The 20596-nt window shown below is 39.3% G+C and overlaps 1 protein-coding gene across 1 annotated transcript in view; it reads right to left on the bottom strand.

Annotated features, from left to right (window-relative positions):
• The window catches only part of LOC126235270 (telomerase reverse transcriptase-like), a 186903-nt gene that overhangs the window by 157937 nt on the left and 8370 nt on the right, over nucleotides 1-20596 (bottom strand). Inside the window, exons 2-3 of the mRNA XM_049943999.1 lie at nucleotides 10065-10339; nucleotides 5932-6191 (exon numbers count right to left, since the gene is read on the bottom strand). Of these exons, the coding sequence (XP_049799956.1) occupies nucleotides 5932-6191; nucleotides 10065-10339 (535 nt within the window). The remainder of the gene's footprint in view (nucleotides 1-5931; nucleotides 6192-10064; nucleotides 10340-20596) is intronic.

Below are 20596 nucleotides of genomic sequence, written 5' to 3'. Positions count from 1 at the left end.
TTGGACCAGTTTTGAAGGAAGGAAAGATTGGAAGCAACTTACCTGTCGCATATGCCTTGAGGATATTGAATAGGATGAAAGAGGGTACAATATGATTGAGAGAGAGATGTTAGTCATTTGTTGGGTTGGGCAGTAAAATACTTAGAACGTTATATATTTAGCAGGAAGTTCTTGATATTTACTGATCATAAAACCCTAATGTGAGTAGGTAGTATAGCAAATTCATCATTCAGATTGATGATGTTTATGTTAAAGCTGAGGGTATATGACTATCAGAACATGTATGAAGGGCATTCAATAAGTAATGCAATATTTTTTTCTCAGCCAATTTCAGCTGTAAAAATTCAGAATTCATTGTGAGACATCGTGGATTATTCCCACTTCAGACCCTATAGTTTCATGAAGGTTTGATAAATAGCGGCACAATCAATGACCTTCAGACTGGTATCCCTAATGGAGGTGCATTTCATGCAGAGAGACATCTGAGTTTCTTTTGGTGGAAACCAGCGCATTGCAGATATTCATAGATACTTGCAGAATGTCTGCGGAGACCTGGCAGTGAACAAAAGCATGATGAGTCCTTGGGTGAGGCCTTTCATTATCACAACAAGGTCACATAAACCTATCCAGTCTCCCACATGCTGGATGGATGCAAGGCTCCTGCAATGTTGGAATGAGCGGACATACTCATTGGAGGTGACCAACGGATCACAATCAAACACCTTGCTGATCACCTGGCCTCACACAAGTCGGGGCACCCAAGATGAACACAGTAAAACTTCACTGGACTGTTCTTCCTCATCCACCCCACAGCCCAGATCTTGCACTTTCTGACTTCCATTTGTTTGACCCAATGAAGGAGTCACTCCACAGGAAGCAGTACGTGGATGATGGGAAGGTTATTCATGCAACAAGATGTTTGCCCCAACATCATCCAGCAGAGTGATACTATTTGGGCATACAGGCCCTCTCAGCAAAGTGCATAAGGCCACAGCACTGAACAGAGATTATATTGAAAAGTAGGGTTTTGCAGCCAAAGGAGTGGAAAATAATATGTTGTCTTGGAATCCTGAATGAAACCAGTGTGATAAACAAAAAAAAAAAAAAAAAAGTGTTGCCTTGCTTATTGAACGCCCCTCATATAAGATTGCCAAGTGAAATCAGTAGCTGATGCACTTTCACAAGTGAGAAAGATCAGGGCAACTGGCGGGCGATTAGTAGGTGACAGTAGCCTAGATAGGATGCAGCAACAGAGGAAGCTGTAATGCTGATCAGGGACCCAATGGCAGGCAGAGACAGCAGGGCTATTGATACATGTGAGCAGGCAGCAAGTGTGATTGCTATGGGCACAGAACAGGAGATAGCTGAACCAAGACTAACAGAAGATTGTATTCGAAAATATGAAAGCTATGTCACAGATATAGAGAAGTATATTCAAAAATGTGAGACAGCTGAGTTGAGATTGGCGGAAGAAATAAATAATAACGAAAAAGATGCAATATTAAAACAGTATCAGAATTCTCTCATTGGAGGACACCAGTGCATAGGAAGAACCTATGAATGAATAAAGAAGTACCGAGCATGGAATGGCATGAAGAAAGATATAGAAGAATATATCCAGAAATTTGAGAGCTCTTGAAAGAATAAATTCACAAGGGAGCACATAAAGATGCCTTTAGAGATTATGAAAACTCCTGAACACATTTTCAAAAAGCGTGACATTCATTAGCAGGACCACTGAGGAAGACGGACTGGTCCTTACATTTCAGGATGCACTGACCAATTTTATGGTAGCTGAGCTTACTGAACTGCAAGATGCAGACATGGTAGGACAGTTGCTCATTGAGAAAATTGTATTGCTGTATAGAATACTGCTGGTATTATTGACATTTCATTAGCGAAACTGTCAAAAGAGTATGCAAACTGTTGCATACTGAGGAAATTCAGATTATCAGCTACCACCATCAGTCAAGCGGAGTGTTAGAGGGGTTGCATCGAACATTAACAGGGGTGTTACAGCACTATGCAAACAGATTGAAACAGTTGGGTTCCATTTGCGGTTTTTTGCGTATAATATCCCACTGCACAATCTGAAAGTATATATGACACATGGATTGTTCTTCAAAAGAGCATGTAAAATTCCACGGACGCTATAGAAATATCTGACTGGACTCAGGTGTAATTTTGATAATTATGTGGCATATCTAAAAGAATACATGCAAGAGATGCATTGATATGCAAGAGAACAGAATACAAAATGTAAAATAAGGAATAAAGAATACCATGTGGGGGATTTGATGAGAGTGTATGACTAGGCAGATCATGGAAGTCAGATACACAATAGCAAGATCCATACAAAGTAGTAAGAACATAGAGACCTAACACAGTAATTTGTCTGTAAAGTAATAAGTATATCAAGGTCCATGCCAACAGATTGAAGGAATTTTTCTAATTTCAGATACTGGCATTACACTGCATCTATGGCATTATTCCTCTGCTCATTAGAGTTGAGCACACAAGACAAAAACCATACACTGAGGTAACAAAATTCCAGTCATCACCTGGACTGCAATACAATAACATGGGATAAGCAAGAACTTATACCTTAACTGTGAGTTCTTTTAATATGATGTAACTGAAAGAGAAATTTGAACACACTGAGGTTCTCTTGAGGCAAGCAACTGGACATTACAAAGACAGGTTGGTCTTAATTACATATGAGGGCAGCAGCACTTGTGTTACACTGGCACACAGGAAAAACTGAAAAAGCACAAGGTCCAACTGGACAAATGCACAACATGAATCTCGTATAACAAAGTGCGGGATCTTAAATTTTTTGTATGGGGTCAGTGAGATAAATGTCTTAGAAGGAGAACAGAAACAGCTACTTAATCTTTTGAAGGAGCAGGTGACTTTATTAAAAGTAACCTTGGCTAGTCTCAAATCAAAAAGCTGCATAGCAAAACATGAAGAGATTATCACACAGGGAATGAAACAAACAGCTGATCACTGTTAACGAACAGTTAATACAGCTGATGGGCATTTTGAACGAGTTAGAGCAGGAGTACATTATGTTAATATTGGAAATCGTCATTGCTCAGAAAGCTATTCTGGAGCTGCACCTGATCAGTTCAGTTCAGACCGTGAAATATCTAGAACTGACTTTAAGGCAGACAGTGGTTACCAATTGATCTGAATTATTGAACTGGCTGTTTTCATTGTTGTGAACTTCTTAAGTTATGTGCTTAATATTGCACTAGTAGGGGCCAATGTGTATAACCTGTATAGAATATTACCTATGCCAGCAGAAGTGGACAGAACAAAGTATTTAGTTATGTATATTAATCCTGTAAAGGAGCTTCTGCTAACTGTTGGCGTGAAACAGCACTATGCGAAGCTAAGTAGTGAGCAGCTACAGGGAAGAACGGTAGATCAGAGCCTCAGAATATGTAAGTGAGTGTATATAATTTTGTTCACGTATGACCATGAGAGAATGAGAGGTGTAACAGATCACTTTGGCTTACAGTGATGTGTTATTTATACCTCTTTCAATCTGATGAATGACAGCCTTGATTTTTAAAAGGAATTTTCTTTTCAGCTGAGTAGATGTTTGTGACCCACCTTCTAAGTGCAGAATTTTTGTTTCCATTGTACATATACTGTCTGCTGGGGTGAATGCAGTATATCTGTGAAATGGGGCAGTGGATGGTAATAATATGGAGCACTGTGGCACTTGCTGCGGTGAGCAGTTATTCCTTGCGACTTACATCCTGAAAAGGACATACCTTTGCCCCATGGAACCCGCAGGATTTGGAGACTTTGCTGTTGATGTCTCTAGGAAGAAAAGTCAAGTCATTAGTTGACACCCCTGATATATGAAAGACATTGTAAAAGGCTAATGTTATATAACTTGGGGTTGTAAGCAACTGTAAAAATGCAATGTACTTATTGTAATGGGAACTGAATCAACATATTGCAAAGAAGAAGAGTCTAAAATCATTCAGCAGCAACTGGTCTTTTAAGTAACTTTTCAGGGTGGTACAGGCATTGGCATCAGAACAGAGGGAAAGGAGCCTGAAGTCAAGATAACATGGGCCATGGTACTTCTCTAACTGCTTCCACATGCAAGACGGTAAAGTTTATAATCCATAGCGACCGTATAATACACACACAAATGGATCATTACAGATGTATGGCACATTGCAGATGAGGCTAAGATGACGCAACCAGCCTGAGAAATTCTGAAGGATTGCATGCAGGAGCTAATAACTTTGAATAAAAGTCTGTGGACATCACTGTGTAATTTTGTTGTTGCAGTGAATGAGAACATTACTGTCATCTTTTATGAAAGAAGATCAACAGATATTGTGCACTGAGGAAAAGAATTTAAAATTTTTAGGTAAATGTCATGGACATATGCCTCAAATGGTGATACAGTCCGAGCATATAATAATAATAATAAAAAAATGCCCCTAGTGGTGACAGGGTGCCAAACTTGAGCATGGAAACAGACTGAAGCATACTAAATATGAAGAGGAAAAATATGAGTGAACTATAGGTAAACTGATCTAACAGATGCAGGACAGAAGCTGGATGAGCTACAAGGCAAGATTGAGTATCAGGAGAGAAGTGCCTTCAGCAACTTCTTGATAAATCATTTTTCTTTGTGGAGCTACATGGAATCTGGTGTAGTGTTTACAGTAGTTATACGTTGTCAATGTTAACTGTGCATTTTTACTATTATCTGAATAATAGCAGCTGTGTAAAAATATGTAGACATCACCTACAAACTTTTCCCCAATGGTTGTATACACTGCATATTTAGAAAATGCAATGCCAGAAAGGCAAATAACAGAAGCCAAAAACTGTATTGTGTAGTTAGTTAGACAACCCACGTGCAATACAAATTTTTAAGACCTTATAGCTAGAAATAGGCCTGACTTTATTGACAGTGTCAGGAAAGAGACAGAGATTAGTGATAATGATGTTATTGTAGCCACAATGATAACTTAAGTTATTAAATTAATGAAGAAGGTTAGTACTGTTTATGGAGGAAAGAGCATATAAGTAGGTGTTATCTTGCTACTTAGACAATGAATAGATGTCATTTAGTTTCAATGTGATGAACATAGAGGAATTCTGGGCAAAGTTTAGACTAATTGTTGCTCACTCTGTGGAAAAGTATCTGTTGAGTAAGCAAATTATGGTAAAGAAGACCCACCAATGTTTAAGAACAAAATTAGAAAAATGTTGAGGTAGCAGAAATTGTTGTCCTCTCAGATAAAAAAAGAACATGGAAATGTCACCAGGAAAAGTTAGCAGAAATTTGTATGGCTATTAAAAGACTGATGAATGGAGCATACAACAACTTCCACAGTCATACATTAGCGAAAGATCTTGCTGAGGCCCAAGAATATTCTGGTCCTATGTAAAATCACTAAACAGATCAAAGGCTTCTATTCCATCAGTTATCGACCAGTCTGGTGTAGAAATAGAAGACAGCAAATGGTAAGGTGAAGTTTTAAATTTCATGTTTAAAAAATCATTGACACACAACACCACACAGATGTTTGACACAGTGTCCTCTGCAAACTGTTAATGAAGGTCCAAGCTTGAGGAATAGGTTCCTCCATATGTGAGTGGCTCTTAAGTAATGGAACCCACTAATCACTCCTGGACAGCAGGTGTTCAGAGACAAGGGTGTCATCAGGAGTGCTCTAGAGAATTTTGATAGGACCTCTTTTGTTCTCATGTTTGTTTTGAGAAGGGAATTATATTTAAACCATGTAAGTCTTTCTACTAAATTTTCATAGCAGAAATACAGTACATGACTTATCATTATGTTTCTCAAAGCAGAATGAAGTGTGAACAAATCCATCATTTCAGATTGCCCATCTAAAGTTTTTTTGATGTCATAAATTGTCAACTTACCCTTAGGAATGTAGATATCTCGTAATTTTCTTAGCACAGAGAACATTTTTTTGTGGAGAATTGAACCAAATGCATCTGAAATATCTGCTTTCACAAAATACATTTTCTTGCGCCCTTGCAAATTCCAATAATGATGCAACAAGCTCCAGCTATGATTGAAGTCTGCACCACGGAATAAGCTCAGTTCATGAAACTGATCTGATAACTGTTGCAGGAGAAGACGTGATTCCTTTAAAGTTTCAAGCTGACCATTGTCAAACCTAGACAGAAAACATTTTTAATGTCATTATGTACATTACTATGAACGAATTGTGGAAACTGGAAAAATATATGATCTCATGATCTGAAACAGCAGCAATTTATAGAAGTAAATAATCTGATTTGGTACTGTATTTCATATCCTCTCTTTTCTTTTCTTTTCCTTTCAGTGTCACATGATGCTAAAAGTGAGGTCATAGGAACAAATCACAACCCAACTTAGAAAGTGGATGTAGAGGACAATTTTGATTTTAGGAAAATGCATGTAATTAAGTACATCTCTTAGTGCCTTTGAATCCAATTCCATCTGACCACTGAATTCAGTGTTTCATCAATGAACAACTTTCCTTAGCACCTGTCATTAGACCGTTATTAATCATGACAGAAAATAGAGAAACAGCATTTAGTGATAACTAACACAAAATCCCACTCAACAGGAAAGTTCTGTAATGGATAAAAGAAACAGGAGAGCCACATGACATTTTCTGTAATGTCAGAAGAATGCAGGCAGTTTTGATTATGAATCACAACCCGACTCATTCTTTCCTAATTGTTTCCGTAAGTTGCAGATGCAGGACATACGAGGGGTAGGCAATAAAACTAAACCACAGTGCCACGTTTCTAATCAGCTTTTTACAGGCAAATCTCCCTTTGATGCCAGACTATGTCTATCACTGACATCACATCAAGATGGAAGATTAGTCAATGTTAATGAGAATACAGTGAATGATTTGCCCATATGTTACTTAGTTGTTGGATGAGATGGGGGCACACTTTCTGTTATGGAAAGGAGTTATGTTGTTGATTTTGGATTTAAAAAGGCTAGAGAGAAAAAACTTAAGACTCGACTGCCTGTGGCATATCCGTAAGCATACTCATGAACACAATGTTCCAAGCATGTCATACAACAATGTGAAACAGCAGATTTACACACTTAGCCATAATATAATGGATACATAGCACTGAATCAAAATATGTGCAAGAGGGCTGTGATGCTCACTATGAGTGAAACAATGAGACACACAAGAATATAAGGGTGAAAAAAATTACATGATTTAAAATATTTTCCTTGATAAATGCAATTATCAACTACTAATCACAGGTATAGGGGGAATTAGTGAAGTTCGGTGGCAGGAGCAACAAGACTTTTGGTCAGGTGAATACAGGGTTATAAATACAAAATCAAATAGGGGTAATGCAGGAGTAGGTTTAATAATGAATAAAAAAATAGGAGTACGGGTAAGCTACTACAAACAGCATTATTGTGGCCAAGATAGACACGAAGCCCACGTCTACTACAGTAGTACAAGTTTATATGCCAACTAGCTCTGCAGATGACGAAGAAGTTGATGAAATGTATCAGGAGATAAAAGAAATTATTCAGGTAGTGAAGGGAGACGAAAATTTATAGTCATGGGTGACTGGAACTCAAGAGTAGGAAAAGGGAGAGAAGGAAACATAGTAGGTGAATATAGATTGGGGGTACGAAATGAAAGAGGAAGCTGTCTGGTAGAATTTTGCACAGAGCATAACTTAATCATAGCTAACACTTGGTTCAAGAATCATGAAAGAAGGTTGTATACATGGAAGAACCCTGGAGATACTAAAAGGTATCAGATACATTATATAATGGTAAGACAAGAGATTTAGGAACCAGGTTTTAAATTGTAAGACATTTCCAGGGCAGATGTGGACTCTGACCACAATCTATTGGTTATGAACTGTAGATTAAAACTGAAGAAACTGCAAAAAGGTGGGCATTTAAGGAGATGGAACCTGGATAAACTGACTAAACCAGTGGTTGTACAGAGTTTCAGGGAGAGCATAAGGGAAAAACTGACAGGAATGGGGGAAAGAAATACAGTAGAAGAAGGATGGGTAGCTTTGAGGGATGAAATAGTGAAGGCAGCAGCGGATCAAATAGGTAAAAAGACGAGGGCTAAGAGAAACCCTTGGGTAACAGAAGAAATATTGAATTTAATTGATGAAAGGAGAAAATATAAAAATACAGTAAATGAAGCAGGCAAAAAGGAATACAAACGTCTCAAAAATGATATCGACAGGAAGTGCAAAATGGCTAAGCAGGGATGGCTAGAAGACAAATGTAACAATGTAGAGGCTTATCTCACGAGGGGTAAGATGGATACTGCCTACGGGAAAATTAAAGAGACCTTTGGAGAAAGGAGAACCACTTGCATGAATATCAAGAGCTTTGATGGAAACCCAGTTGTAAGCAAAGAAGGGAAAGCAGAAAGCTGGAAGGAGTATATACAGGGTCTATACAATGGTGATGTACTTGAGGACAATATTATGGAAATGGAAGAGGATGTAGATGAAGATGAAATGGGAGATATGATACTGCGTGAAGAGTTTGACAGAGCACTGAAAGACCTGAGTCGAAACAAGGCAACATTCCATTAGAATTACTGACAGCCTTGGGAGAGCCGGTCCTGACAAAACCCTACCATCTGGTGAGCAAGATGTATGAGACAGGCGAAATACCCTCAGACTTCAAGAAGAATATAATAATTCCAATCCCAAAGAAAGCAGGAGTTGACAGATGTGAAAATTACCGAACTATCAGTTTAATAATTCACAGCTGCAAAATACTAACGCGAATTCTTTACAGACGATTGGAAAAACTGATAGAAGCCGACCTCGGGGAAGATCAGTTTGGATTCTGTAGAAATATCGGAACACGTGAGGCAAGTACGACTTATCTTAGAAGAAAGATTAACGAAAGGCAAACCTATATTTCTAGCATTTGTAGACTTAGAGAAAGCTTTTGACAATGTTGATTGGAATACTCTCTTTCAAATTCTGAAGGTGGCAGGGGTAAAATACAGGGAGCGAAAGGCTACTTACAATTTTTACAGAAAGCAGACGGCAGTTATAAGAGTCGAGGGGCATGAAAGGGAAGCAGTAGTGGTTGGAAAGGGAGTGAGACAGGGTTGTAGCCTCTCCCCGATGTTATTCAATCTGTATATTGAGCAAGCAATAAAGGAAACAAAAGAAAAGTTTGGAGTAGGTATTAAAATCTATGGAGAAGAAATAAAAACTTTGAGGTTCGCCGATGACATTGTAATTCTGTCAGAGACAGCAAAGGACTTGGAAGAGCAGCTGAACGGAATGGACAGTGTCTTGAAAGGAGGGTATAAGATGAACATCAACAAAAGCAAAACGAGGATAATGGAATGTAGTCGAATTAAGTCGGGTGATGCTGAGGGAATTAGATTAGGAAATGAGACACTTAAAGTAGTAAAGGAGTTTTTGCTATCTGGGGAGAAAATAACTGATGATGGTCGAAGTAGAGAGGATATAAAATGTAGAATGGCAATGGCAAAGAAAGCGTTTCTGAAGAAGAAAAAGTTGTTAACATCGAGTATTGATTTAAGTGTCAGGAAGCCGTTTCTGAAAGTATTTGTATGGAGTGTAGCCTTGTATGGAAGTGAAACATGGACGATAAATAGTTTAGACAAGAAGAGAATAGAAGCTTTCGAAATGTGGTGCTACAGAAGAATGCTGAAGATTAGATGGGTAGATCACATAACTAATGAGGAGGTATTGAATAGAATTGGGGAGAAGAGGAGCTTGTGGCACAACTTGACTAGAAGAAGGGATCGGTTGGTAGGACATGTTCTGAGACATCGAGGGATCACCAATTTAGTATTGGAGGGCAACGTGGAGGGTAAAAATCGTAGAGGGAGACCAAGAGATGAATACACTAAGCAGATTCAGAAGGATGTAGGCTACAGTAGGTACTGGGACATGAAGAAGCTTGCACAGGATAGAGTAGCATGGAGAGCTGCATCAAGGCAGTCTCAGGACTGAAGACCACAACAACAACAACAATCACAGGTTTTAATGGCGCTTACCTGAGAGGAAATATTGGCCTCAGAGAGCTGCATTTTGGTCTAAAATCAGCTCTTGCTGTTGATGGTGCATTCTTTCCTGAGGTTTTAATTATTTGTGCCTGGTTCGGAGAAATGGGTTCAAGCTGCTCTGAATCAATGAGATGCTTCACAGCCTTTTGTGATAGTTTTTTCCACACTGGCTTTGTGTAAAATACTAATTTCTTGTTATGACCCAAACTATAAAAGTATGATCGGAATAAAATAAAAATAAAGTCTTGCATTATCCATGTTACCACCTAAAAATGAAATGATCAGAAAATTAGTCACACAAAATGGGGAGAACACACACACTTTCCAATAGTATATGAGGAATTGGGAAATGTTTGAGTGGAGTAACGGTAGGGGACAGGAAGGAGAGGGTGGAATGGAGGGTGGGTTGAGGTGAGGTGCGAAGGATTGTAATGTGAATAGCCCAGCATACAACAGGAAGGGATTAGAAGAATTATTGTGATGAAAGAAGAAAAATACTGCTTGCACTGCTGAAGAACTATTTAAACTAAACTAAATTAAATTCCATCTGAACAGACCATGAAGGCCCAACAGTACCCACCGGCCGCTGTATCATCCTCAGCCCACAGGCGTCACTGGCTGCAGATATGGAGGGGCATGCGGTCAGCACACTGCTCTCCCAGTCGTATTTCAATTTACGAGACCGGAACAGCTACTACTCAATCAAGTAGCTCCTCAGTTTGCCTCACAATGGCTGAGTGCACCCTGCTTGCCAACAGTGCTTGGCAGATGGGATGGTCACCCATCCAAGTGCTAGTCCAGCCCGACAGTGCTTAACTTCAGATGACGGGAACCAGTGGTATCACTGTGGCAAGGCCGTTGGCTGAAGAACTATTTGTCTGCCATTATTATACATAAATGTCTCTCAACCTCTAACTGTGACCTTATGCTGTGGTAAGTTTCGTTAAAATCAATCATATCAGTGGCTGCGGGCAAGCAGTTTATTACAGATATGTTCTTTCTCTCTGCCAAAAGCCAAAAATTGTGGAGCCCTAGCACAGATTAATGGAAATGCACACAAATGGAAGCAACAAATGCAGATGAATGAAGTCGCTGATGGGTCCTACCTCAAGGCCAACCATTATTAACTGCATGTATTTAATGAGTTATAAATCTGGAACACACCTTCTTTTTATTATCATGATATTTATTACATACCAGGTGCAGACTGCAGAGTGTGGAAACCATTCAGCATTTTTCATTCAGCAAGTATGTTAGTAAAGAGATTTACAGCTACATCTATACTTTGTAACCGCCTCTGAAGTGCATGACACAGAGTACATTCCATCGTACAAGTTATTAGGGCTTCTTCCCATTCCATTCACATATGGTCTACAGATTGAACCATTACTAAATGCAGCGACAGTTAACAGCACCCCCCGCCCCCTCCCCTATTTTCACTTGATATTATCAGTAACATTTAATACAATGAGTCCTTCCTACTTTGAGTCTTTCTTTAAACTTGTACAATACACAGAGTGTAGTGGGCATAAGAGCAGATATTTCAATTGGTCACTGAGGACAGTGTACTGAACAACACTATACCAGTATTTACTTCATTAGCAGACTAATAATTATAGATAATGGAAGTAGTATATTTTTGGGTTGTTTAGTACCACCAAGTACATGTGGGAAGTGCAAGCCATTAATGCTTATTTTCTCCTCGGCAGCAAGTCATGCGCTGAAGTGTGGAAATGTTTATGCAAAACAGTTTAGTCTATACTGACAGCTGTAGTCCACTTAATGGTGCAGTTATGCCCATGCAGAAAACATCAGATTATTTAGTTTGTGACGTGTTTGTGGGAAGAGACTTTGATGCAGACAAACAGCAACCAACACACTCATGCATGTGCATATCTGTAATCATAACTGTTGCACCCTGTATAATTCCTAAGCTTAATGTCAATAGGCATGCCTATTTTATGAAAAAGAAAAATACTTTGTACAGAACTGTGCATTTTACAGTTCAGCTACATAGTGTTTGGGTGTTGTGCACACACACACATAGGGAGCCTTGTGGGAGGCTGCAAGGGAGCACTGTCATTTCTGCAGTGCCAATGCTAGCATGCTGATGGAAGGCAGATGTTTTTTTTCTCCACACCATGTGTGCTGTGCTTATCATTTACCATTTTCTTAAATGATTTAAATTGTGGAATTAGACTAGTATTCTACTTTCAGCTATTCTGTTTGATTCTTTTTTTCTTTTTTTCAGTTCTATTATGGAGTCCATAAAAATGTGCAACCTTTAAAAACAGCATTAGTGGCATTCAGTGAACATAAAATGCAGATCAAACCTCAGAGGAAGCAACAGGAATTTTAAAATACCTCAATGATGATAATTTCAAGTTTTGGTTATAGCTTTCTCGTAAGATTATACCTCATTTTCAAAAAATTTACAACTAATCTCAAACAATCAGGGTATTTAAAGTTAATGAATATACAACAATATTCAAAACTGCTATTTTGGAATTAATAAACTCAGAGTACTGTCAGAATCTTTCAAACACACTCATGGTAACAGCTTTGGAAGTGTGTGACTGTATATGTGTTGATACAATGGACACAGATTCTTCTACTAAACACCTAGTAGCTGCTAAATTGTTCAGCAATAAATGCTTCCCTTGTTTTAAGAATGAAAATCCTATACAAGAGGGAGTACTGACTACTGAATCATATCCCATAATTGGTTCAGAAAAATCCTGAAACTGATCTAAAAGTACATTGATAGGAAATAAAAAAAGTTGCAGTACCAAGAAGGAGATGAAATGAAAGTTTGTAAGCATGTTGCAACATCTTAAATATAATGTCTATTCAAAATTTGCACCAGTCGCATAGAAGTGGTGCTAGTAGCGCCATATGAGGATGCAAATCAGGTTTGCTTTAAATACATGATGTATCGGTTGTGAGCATTAGCTACCTTTCAGATTTGATGTGGTGAGTTGATGTAGTGAGGAATGCATTTAAGGTGAGAAAGATGCCATTATCAATACCACACTGAGTTTGAACAAGGTCGTGTAATAGGGCTATGAGAAGCTGGATGTTCTTTCTGCAATACTGCAGAAAAACTTGGCAGAAATGTAGCCACTTTACGTGAGTTCTGACAGTGGTGGTCACGAGAATGTAAGGTCACAAGAAGGCTGGGCTCTGGATGGCCATGTGGCACTACCAAGAGAGAAGACCATCATGTTTGGCGTATAATTCTACTGCATCATACTGCATTTGCAGCAGCAATTTGAGCAGCAGTTGACACTGCAGTGACACAATGAACTGTTATCGATAGGTTATTTAAAGGACAGCTTTGAGCTAGATGCGCTGTAGCGTGTATTCCACTGACCCCAACCACCGCCGTCTGCAACCGTGTCCAGCAGGAGCTCATTGGAGGGTGGAGTGGGGGTCTATTGTGTTTTCTGATGAAAGCTGGTTCTGCCTCAGTACCAGTAATGGCTATGTGTTAGGAGGAGGCCAATCTATCTGTGTTACATCTGGAGTTATGGTCTCGGGTGTGGTTTCATTTGACAGCAGGCACAGTCTCTTGGTTATCTAATGCACCTTGACTACAAATTTTTTTGTCAATCTTACGATTCGACCTGTTGTGTTACCCTTCATTAACAGAATTCCAAGATGTGTTTCCCAACAGGATAATGCTCAATCACACACCACTGCTGTGATATAACATGCTCTACAGAGTGTCAACATGTCGTCTTGGCCTGCTAAATCACCAGATCTGTCTCCATTAGAGCACATATGGGGCATCATCAGATGACACCTCCAGTGTCATCCACAACCAGCATTAATAATCTCTATATTGAGTGACCTAATGGAACTCCATCCCTCAAACTGACGTCTAGCACCAGTACAACACAATGCATGCTTGCATTCAACATTCTGGCAGTTACACCAGTTATTAACGTACTTGCTGATGGTAGCTACAAGCCGCCACTATTTAAACACTTCTGCATGCACTGTAATTAGCCAATTCTTGTCTTCAGGATTAAGATAATGACACATAAGGGGTTGAAGTATATCAATGGATTCCTTATTTAAAGATTTCTGTGGTACTCCCCAAGTGTAAAACAAACCTGTGACCATTTGTGCTACTTTTCTTGATTTATGCTCAACATACCTTGTTAGTCTTATCTGGTATGGGGCCAAAAAATTAAAACAATATTCTAGGATGAGTCACATGCATGTTCTGTAAGACATCTCCTTTGTCAACTGATTGCATTTTTCTTTTCTGTTATCCTGCCAATGAACCAAAATATGCCACCTTTCTTAGCTATGACTTAGCCTAAGTGATAATTCCATTTCAAATCCCTACCAACTATTAGAGGTTATGCAAAATGACATGGACTTTGCATAGAAATGCATTTTAATCTGAACTATTGGATGAGTGCATTCCCTTTGTCTGAAGAAGTGACCGCTTCAATTGCGTGGTGTCTACTGAGCTGTGTACTTTGTCTGACGAGGCACAAATTGTCAACCCTGTCTCACTCCTATCTCTCTTCTAGACAGCATGCCATCACAGTATCACAATGTATCATAGGTGCTGTGAAGGTGCTTCATAGTTAGGCACGGGAGACTATGAGCATCATCAAAAAATTTATGTTGGAAGAGGGAAATGAGGGAGTAAAATTGCCATTAACAAGTGTGCTAGAGGGGGTAGCAGCAGTCACTACCATTTACAAATATCCAATAGAAAGAATAAAGAAGGAGGAAGAAAATGTAGATGCAAATACTAAGATTCTCTACTCAAGGAAAAATGTGGGAAAAGGAGAAAAATAAGGGTATAAGTAGATAATTTTGAAGAACCGGCAGTCACAAGGCAAATAAATAATTTAAATGTGACAAATGAACACTGCCAGACACTCAAGTCACTACTTCTCTTTACCAGAGATAACACTTCATTTAAAGAAAGCATTTCTTCATTATGATCCTTACTCCATGAGTTAGGTTACAGGTATGACAGACCCGATCTTACATTTATGTTGAAATGCTCACATAATACATACCGTACAACGTGCCAGGTGAAGGTGATCAGATAAGGGAAGATCCTACTTGGATATTTTGATAAATGAAGTAGACGTACTGAATTCCTAAATAACATTAAAAATCACCACAGAGAAGGCAGATCTGTTGTACATGTTGCTGAAACATATATTCACACTTCTTGCACTAGATACAAGTGATCAGATGGGTCAATGAAAGGGATAAAAGTATATCTTTCAAAAAAACAATATCTCACCATAGTTTTGGCACATACTGAACGTGTGTCATGTGAATATATAGTTGCACAGAATGCAAGAAATTTATTTGTCTATTGAAAATAAGTAAATGGTTTCCCCTACAAGAGAAAATGCACTTTAAATATTGAAGTCAGGGAGTAAAACTGGATATTACCATGAGAAGATGAATGCTGTAAAGTTTTCAAGGTAATTAACTGAGCCTTTACTAATCACTTCAAACGCCTGTTTGATTGAATTCCAGACTTCTTTGTATGGGGTAGCTGGAACAAAAATTCATATCCAACTTCCTGAGTAATTCCATTACTGTGTTTGACAATGAAAGTTATTACAACATACTAGAAGAAAAACCATCCACAATGAACAGCAAGAAAGATGATATCGCAGACTGGTTAAACTGAATTATACCCCTTAATAAAAAGAAACACAATTGAAAATGTGTTTACTATACACAATGTCTGACCCATTATGGACATACTTATAAATCAGAGAATTATTTTCTGTTAGTACGTATTGTTGGATAATAGCAGTCATTGGTAACAGACCCTGGATGTTAAACTATTTTTTAAAGTGTAACAGTAGTGCTTCCACAGCTCGCCAGTCACTGTCCTGCAGATGACCCACTTTGTATTGTGATGTAGAATCACCGATAGAATGCTCATGTCTGTGGTTAGTACATGACCTGCCTATATCCTCTTCATACGAAATATCCAATGTGATCATTTTGCAAACTCACATTGTGGATACCAAAATTATCCAGACTAACTGGAACCATACATTCATCTCCATGTTACTTATGCATAATATGCTTCTGAGTACAAAACAATGCAATGTATCCAAATGCTCATTACTTCCAAGTGGCACAACCACACGCATTTCCTGCAGTAAGTTTGTGCCTACAGAGACCCAGACAAATTTCCATGTACCTGAAGATATGTTATCATGGAATCAATTTTTAACATAGATGTACATCCTGCAGCTGGCAACACTTTCATGATTGGTGCGACTTGGGACACTGCCTTGCTTGCGCAGTATCACCCAGTGAAAACAAATTCCCTCCAAGCTCAACTGTATACAGCAAAAGATAGATTTTAGCATTATGTTTAACAAGGAAATCAAACCTGAGAATTGCAGAATACCCTACACCAACTTGTGGCAACACCTCCATATGCTTAGAAAAAGTCTTGGCTAAAATGCTAAACTTGAGCAGTTTTGTCCCTATTGAACTTATATCATTATCACCAACTCCATGTAACTGATAATTTTGCGACCCTAGTCTCTTTCTACCCAAGATAACTAGCACAACGAGCGATAGACGTGCTCCTATAGTTATTAACAACATATGTTCCTTGCAACTAATTAAACTCCACAAGCAGCATTCCATCTCTGCATCTAATTACGCAGTAGAGTACTTTACTGGAAATGCTCACTGATGGGGATAAATTCCCACTTGAGTTTAATGAACACTGTTGTCAATACCTATTTTTCCATTTCTTACTCCTGCAGTTATGTGCTTTGTGACCTGGGTGTCCACACTCTTCACACTCCAGCTGATGAAAAAGTTGTAGATGGCCCTCACAACTACACCTGTGACATTTTATCACTGAAGAATCAGGAGTCTCCATTTTTCTTAACCCTATAGGATACTTCAGCAAGAATATCATGCATAAATATCTCAGCTCTACAATGCAGCATAATATTCCCGTCCCCATTCTGTGTTAGCTCATAGGTTTGGACATTGATCTATCAAATCCTATCTGATAATGATTTGATGGCCTTGTTACACTTTTGAGCTAATATATTCAATTTCTCACCAAAGAAGTGAGTAATGTTCTGTTTATGACAGTGGGACCATCATGCTTCATCTACCTGCCAGGAGATGTTTCATTAGGAAAACCCCTCAGATGCCTGAATGAGTGTGCATCCTGGAGGGTCTCGTGGTAAGCAATATATGCTTTAGCCTCTCCAATGAACCGCAAATTGGCTGTACAAATGCACATTTCGTTAGATCAACCACCCAGCCTGACTGTAATTAAAATGTTATGAGAAACACAGTTATGCCCATTGTTTCCCTGCCAGAAAAATGTGTTATGAAATTTGCTGTTGCAAGATAGATAGAAGGAGAGTATACACATGGTACAATCTTAACTTCCGAAACTGGCCCTAGAACTTGTTGCTTCTCAGCATGCTGTACCTCTGCCTGATCCTTGTAATTTTCTACTTTGCCAGTTTTCTGTTCAAGCGCTGCTTCTAACCCAACATCCTGCTCTGTCATAGTGGCAAAAGAATCACCCATATTAGCGATGTGTTTTCTACCAGCATCTTCCGTATTCTACTACTGCCCAAACAATAACGGAATATACAATACGAAAGGAAGTGAACACCAGCTTCACACTAAGAGTACACAATACACAACCAGACAAGTCAGGAGGTTCACAGTGCTGTACAAGTTACCCTCAGATTAAAATGAACGTCTCTATGATCCATCATGGCCAATGAATTTTATGGGGGGGGGGGGGGGGGGGGAGGGGGGGCAAAAGTTTTTGTACAATTATCAATATTTATTTCACAAAAACTATTCAACTTACAAATTTGTAGTTTATGACAAATGAAAGTATAAATCACCAAGTTTGTATTACAAGCTCAATAAACTTCAATATGTGTGATATTTGTTGCTCAATGTGTTTGACAACATTCCTTATGTGACACCTGCAACAGCATCTGTTATCTTTCTTCTTAATGCATGCAGATTGTAAACCTTGTCCTTTACATAGCCCCACAAAGAAATCTAAAGATGTTATGTCTCATGATTTGCAGTCCAGGCAGTGGGATCATCAGGCTTGATCTACCTGTTTTATTAGGAAAATTTCGAACATGCAATTGCCATGCATGCAACATTTTGTTGAGAAATCACATCAAGCTGCAAGTCTTTTGGTTGCAGTTCTACTAACTGTTGTAGCATTTCCAGATAGATGTTAGCTGTTACTGGTTTTCCAACAAGTAAGAAAGGGCCAATGACCCTGTTGCACATTAAATTGCACCACACATTCATTTTTAGAGGCATCACTAATGTGATCTAAGGCAACATGTGGACTTTCTCAACTCCATAGCCTCACATTGTGTCTGGTAACTTAACCTGGTATGTGGAAAGCAGCCTCAACTGCAAAGCAAAATTGCTGAAGATACTCATTTCTGGTGTCAATTTGTGCCAATATTTCAGTTGCAGAAGCTGTTCGACAAGTTCCACTATCTGGTTGTAATGTGTGTTGTATCTGTACCTCATATATATGCAGGTGCTATCTGCTGTGTAGAATTCTTTGCACCATGTTCCTAGGAATCCCTAGTTCATGTGATGTACAAAGACGAGATCTGTAAGGGCTTCATAAGAATGCCTGTTGCACAGCTCCGACACTCCGTTCACTGACCAAAGACTGCCCTGTGCACAGAAGATCCAACACACTGCCACTTCGTTTAAATTTCGTCTACCATGCAATAACACTGCTATCAGATGCTTCTCTTGTATACTGTCTTCTAAAATTTTGCTGCACAGTAATTGGAGATTTTATCTCATGATACCACAAACACCTTCTCCTCATGTGATGCCATTTTACAACAAGGGCAATTGTAGCACTCCCTACCCAGCCCCTACCTGCAACTAAGGCAAGCAAAAAAATTTTATGATTTATCCTTTCATTTGTCACAAACCACAAATTTTTAGATTTTGTAAAATAAATACTGATAATTGCACAAAGACTTTAGGCTCACCCTGTACAATGAAACGGGCCAGTTACAAGGTAAAAATAAATAAATAAAATGCTTTTACTCACCACCCTGCATTTTGTGTAGAGTCACCTGCAAGATGAGTGAAGAAGTTGTGGTGATGATAGTGCCATCAGAAATGGGCATCAGTCACAGAGGTGTCGCCATCAGGATCACCAGTTGTAGTCATAACTCCTCATGTTCAAGATTTTAGTGGGCATGGAGGCTGAGCAGGTGAGGTAGTGGCACTTCGAGTACAGGATGTAGAGCTAAGAGAGTTGATAAGGATGGTTGTCATATGCTCAAAGGCACCAGTTAAACAGCATTGTCTGGAAACAGATTTATTGTTTGTGATTTTACAACATGGATTGTCTTCTCCGGCACAGTGAAAGGCATACTGAGTTACACACAAGTGCACACTGAGGAATGTAAATGCAGTACTCTGGAGGCTGCAGGCATTGGTGCAGGTCAGACCTAACAGCGATATCATGCAGGTAGCCAGATCAAAAGTCTGCAAGAGCAGGCCTGCAGTGGCTCGCCAACAGTGAATGCAGCATGCCCCAGTGCTCCTGAAGGTGGATGCACACTTAAGCCTGTACCAACAGCATATCACAGACAGCAGGTGTCGAGAACACAGAAGCCCAGGACCCCAATTAGCAATGCAGTGTACAGATAGGGAAGCAGTATGACATACAGCCAGGGTGGTGGTCTTCAGGTGCATCTCCCAACAGGTTAAATATGGGGACTTGCAGTCACTTCAGATGGCTCTTCACCAAACAAAGAACAAGCTCATCCACAACTTCTATCAGTCACTGATGTGACTGAATAACAGTGGAAGCTGCAGCAGCTAAGTCCCACCACAATCAGCTGCCTGCGGGCTTTGAGGGCAAAGTCTTCGCATATGCAGCAGGCAGCACATCATGATTCACCAACCAAGTTACCTGTAACTAGAGGGACTGTCGTTCTGTCAGAGTTAAATATGAGACAGGATGACAAGAGACAGACGCAGGTTTCTGAAATGAGGGTATTTAAGCTCAACATAACATCATTGCAGTAGGTGATGCAGTTATTTGCCCTCATTAATCGGAGGTGTCAGTACCTTGTACCCGCTGTGCTGTCTCAATTATTCTCAGTATTTCCTACCTTCACACTTTCCATCAGTGATAGGATACTGTGGAGTAGCTGAGCTTGAATGTTACATGTCATTACTCCGTACTGCATGGCTTGCAGAATGATGCATTGGATGCTGTCATACTGCACCATTTGCACTCCTTGCTTACGGCTAGGCTGGGTGTGGCAATGCGTTGCAAGCAGGGTCCAGCCTTCTGCAACATTGGCACACTTTGCAGATTCCAACTGTGAGCAGATTCCAACTGTAACACATGGTCTGAGCCATACTCTGCCGTCTACACCAAGAAATAATTCTGAAAGTATGTTTGTGCACCCTGAATTTGGATGTGCAAAGCAGTAGTTTCCACAAAAAAA

Source organism: Schistocerca nitens, chromosome 2 (assembly GCF_023898315.1).
Source record: "Schistocerca nitens isolate TAMUIC-IGC-003100 chromosome 2, iqSchNite1.1, whole genome shotgun sequence".
NCBI lineage: Eukaryota > Metazoa > Arthropoda > Insecta > Orthoptera > Acrididae > Schistocerca > Schistocerca nitens.
This window is presented reverse-complemented; position numbering and strand designations above follow the sequence as displayed.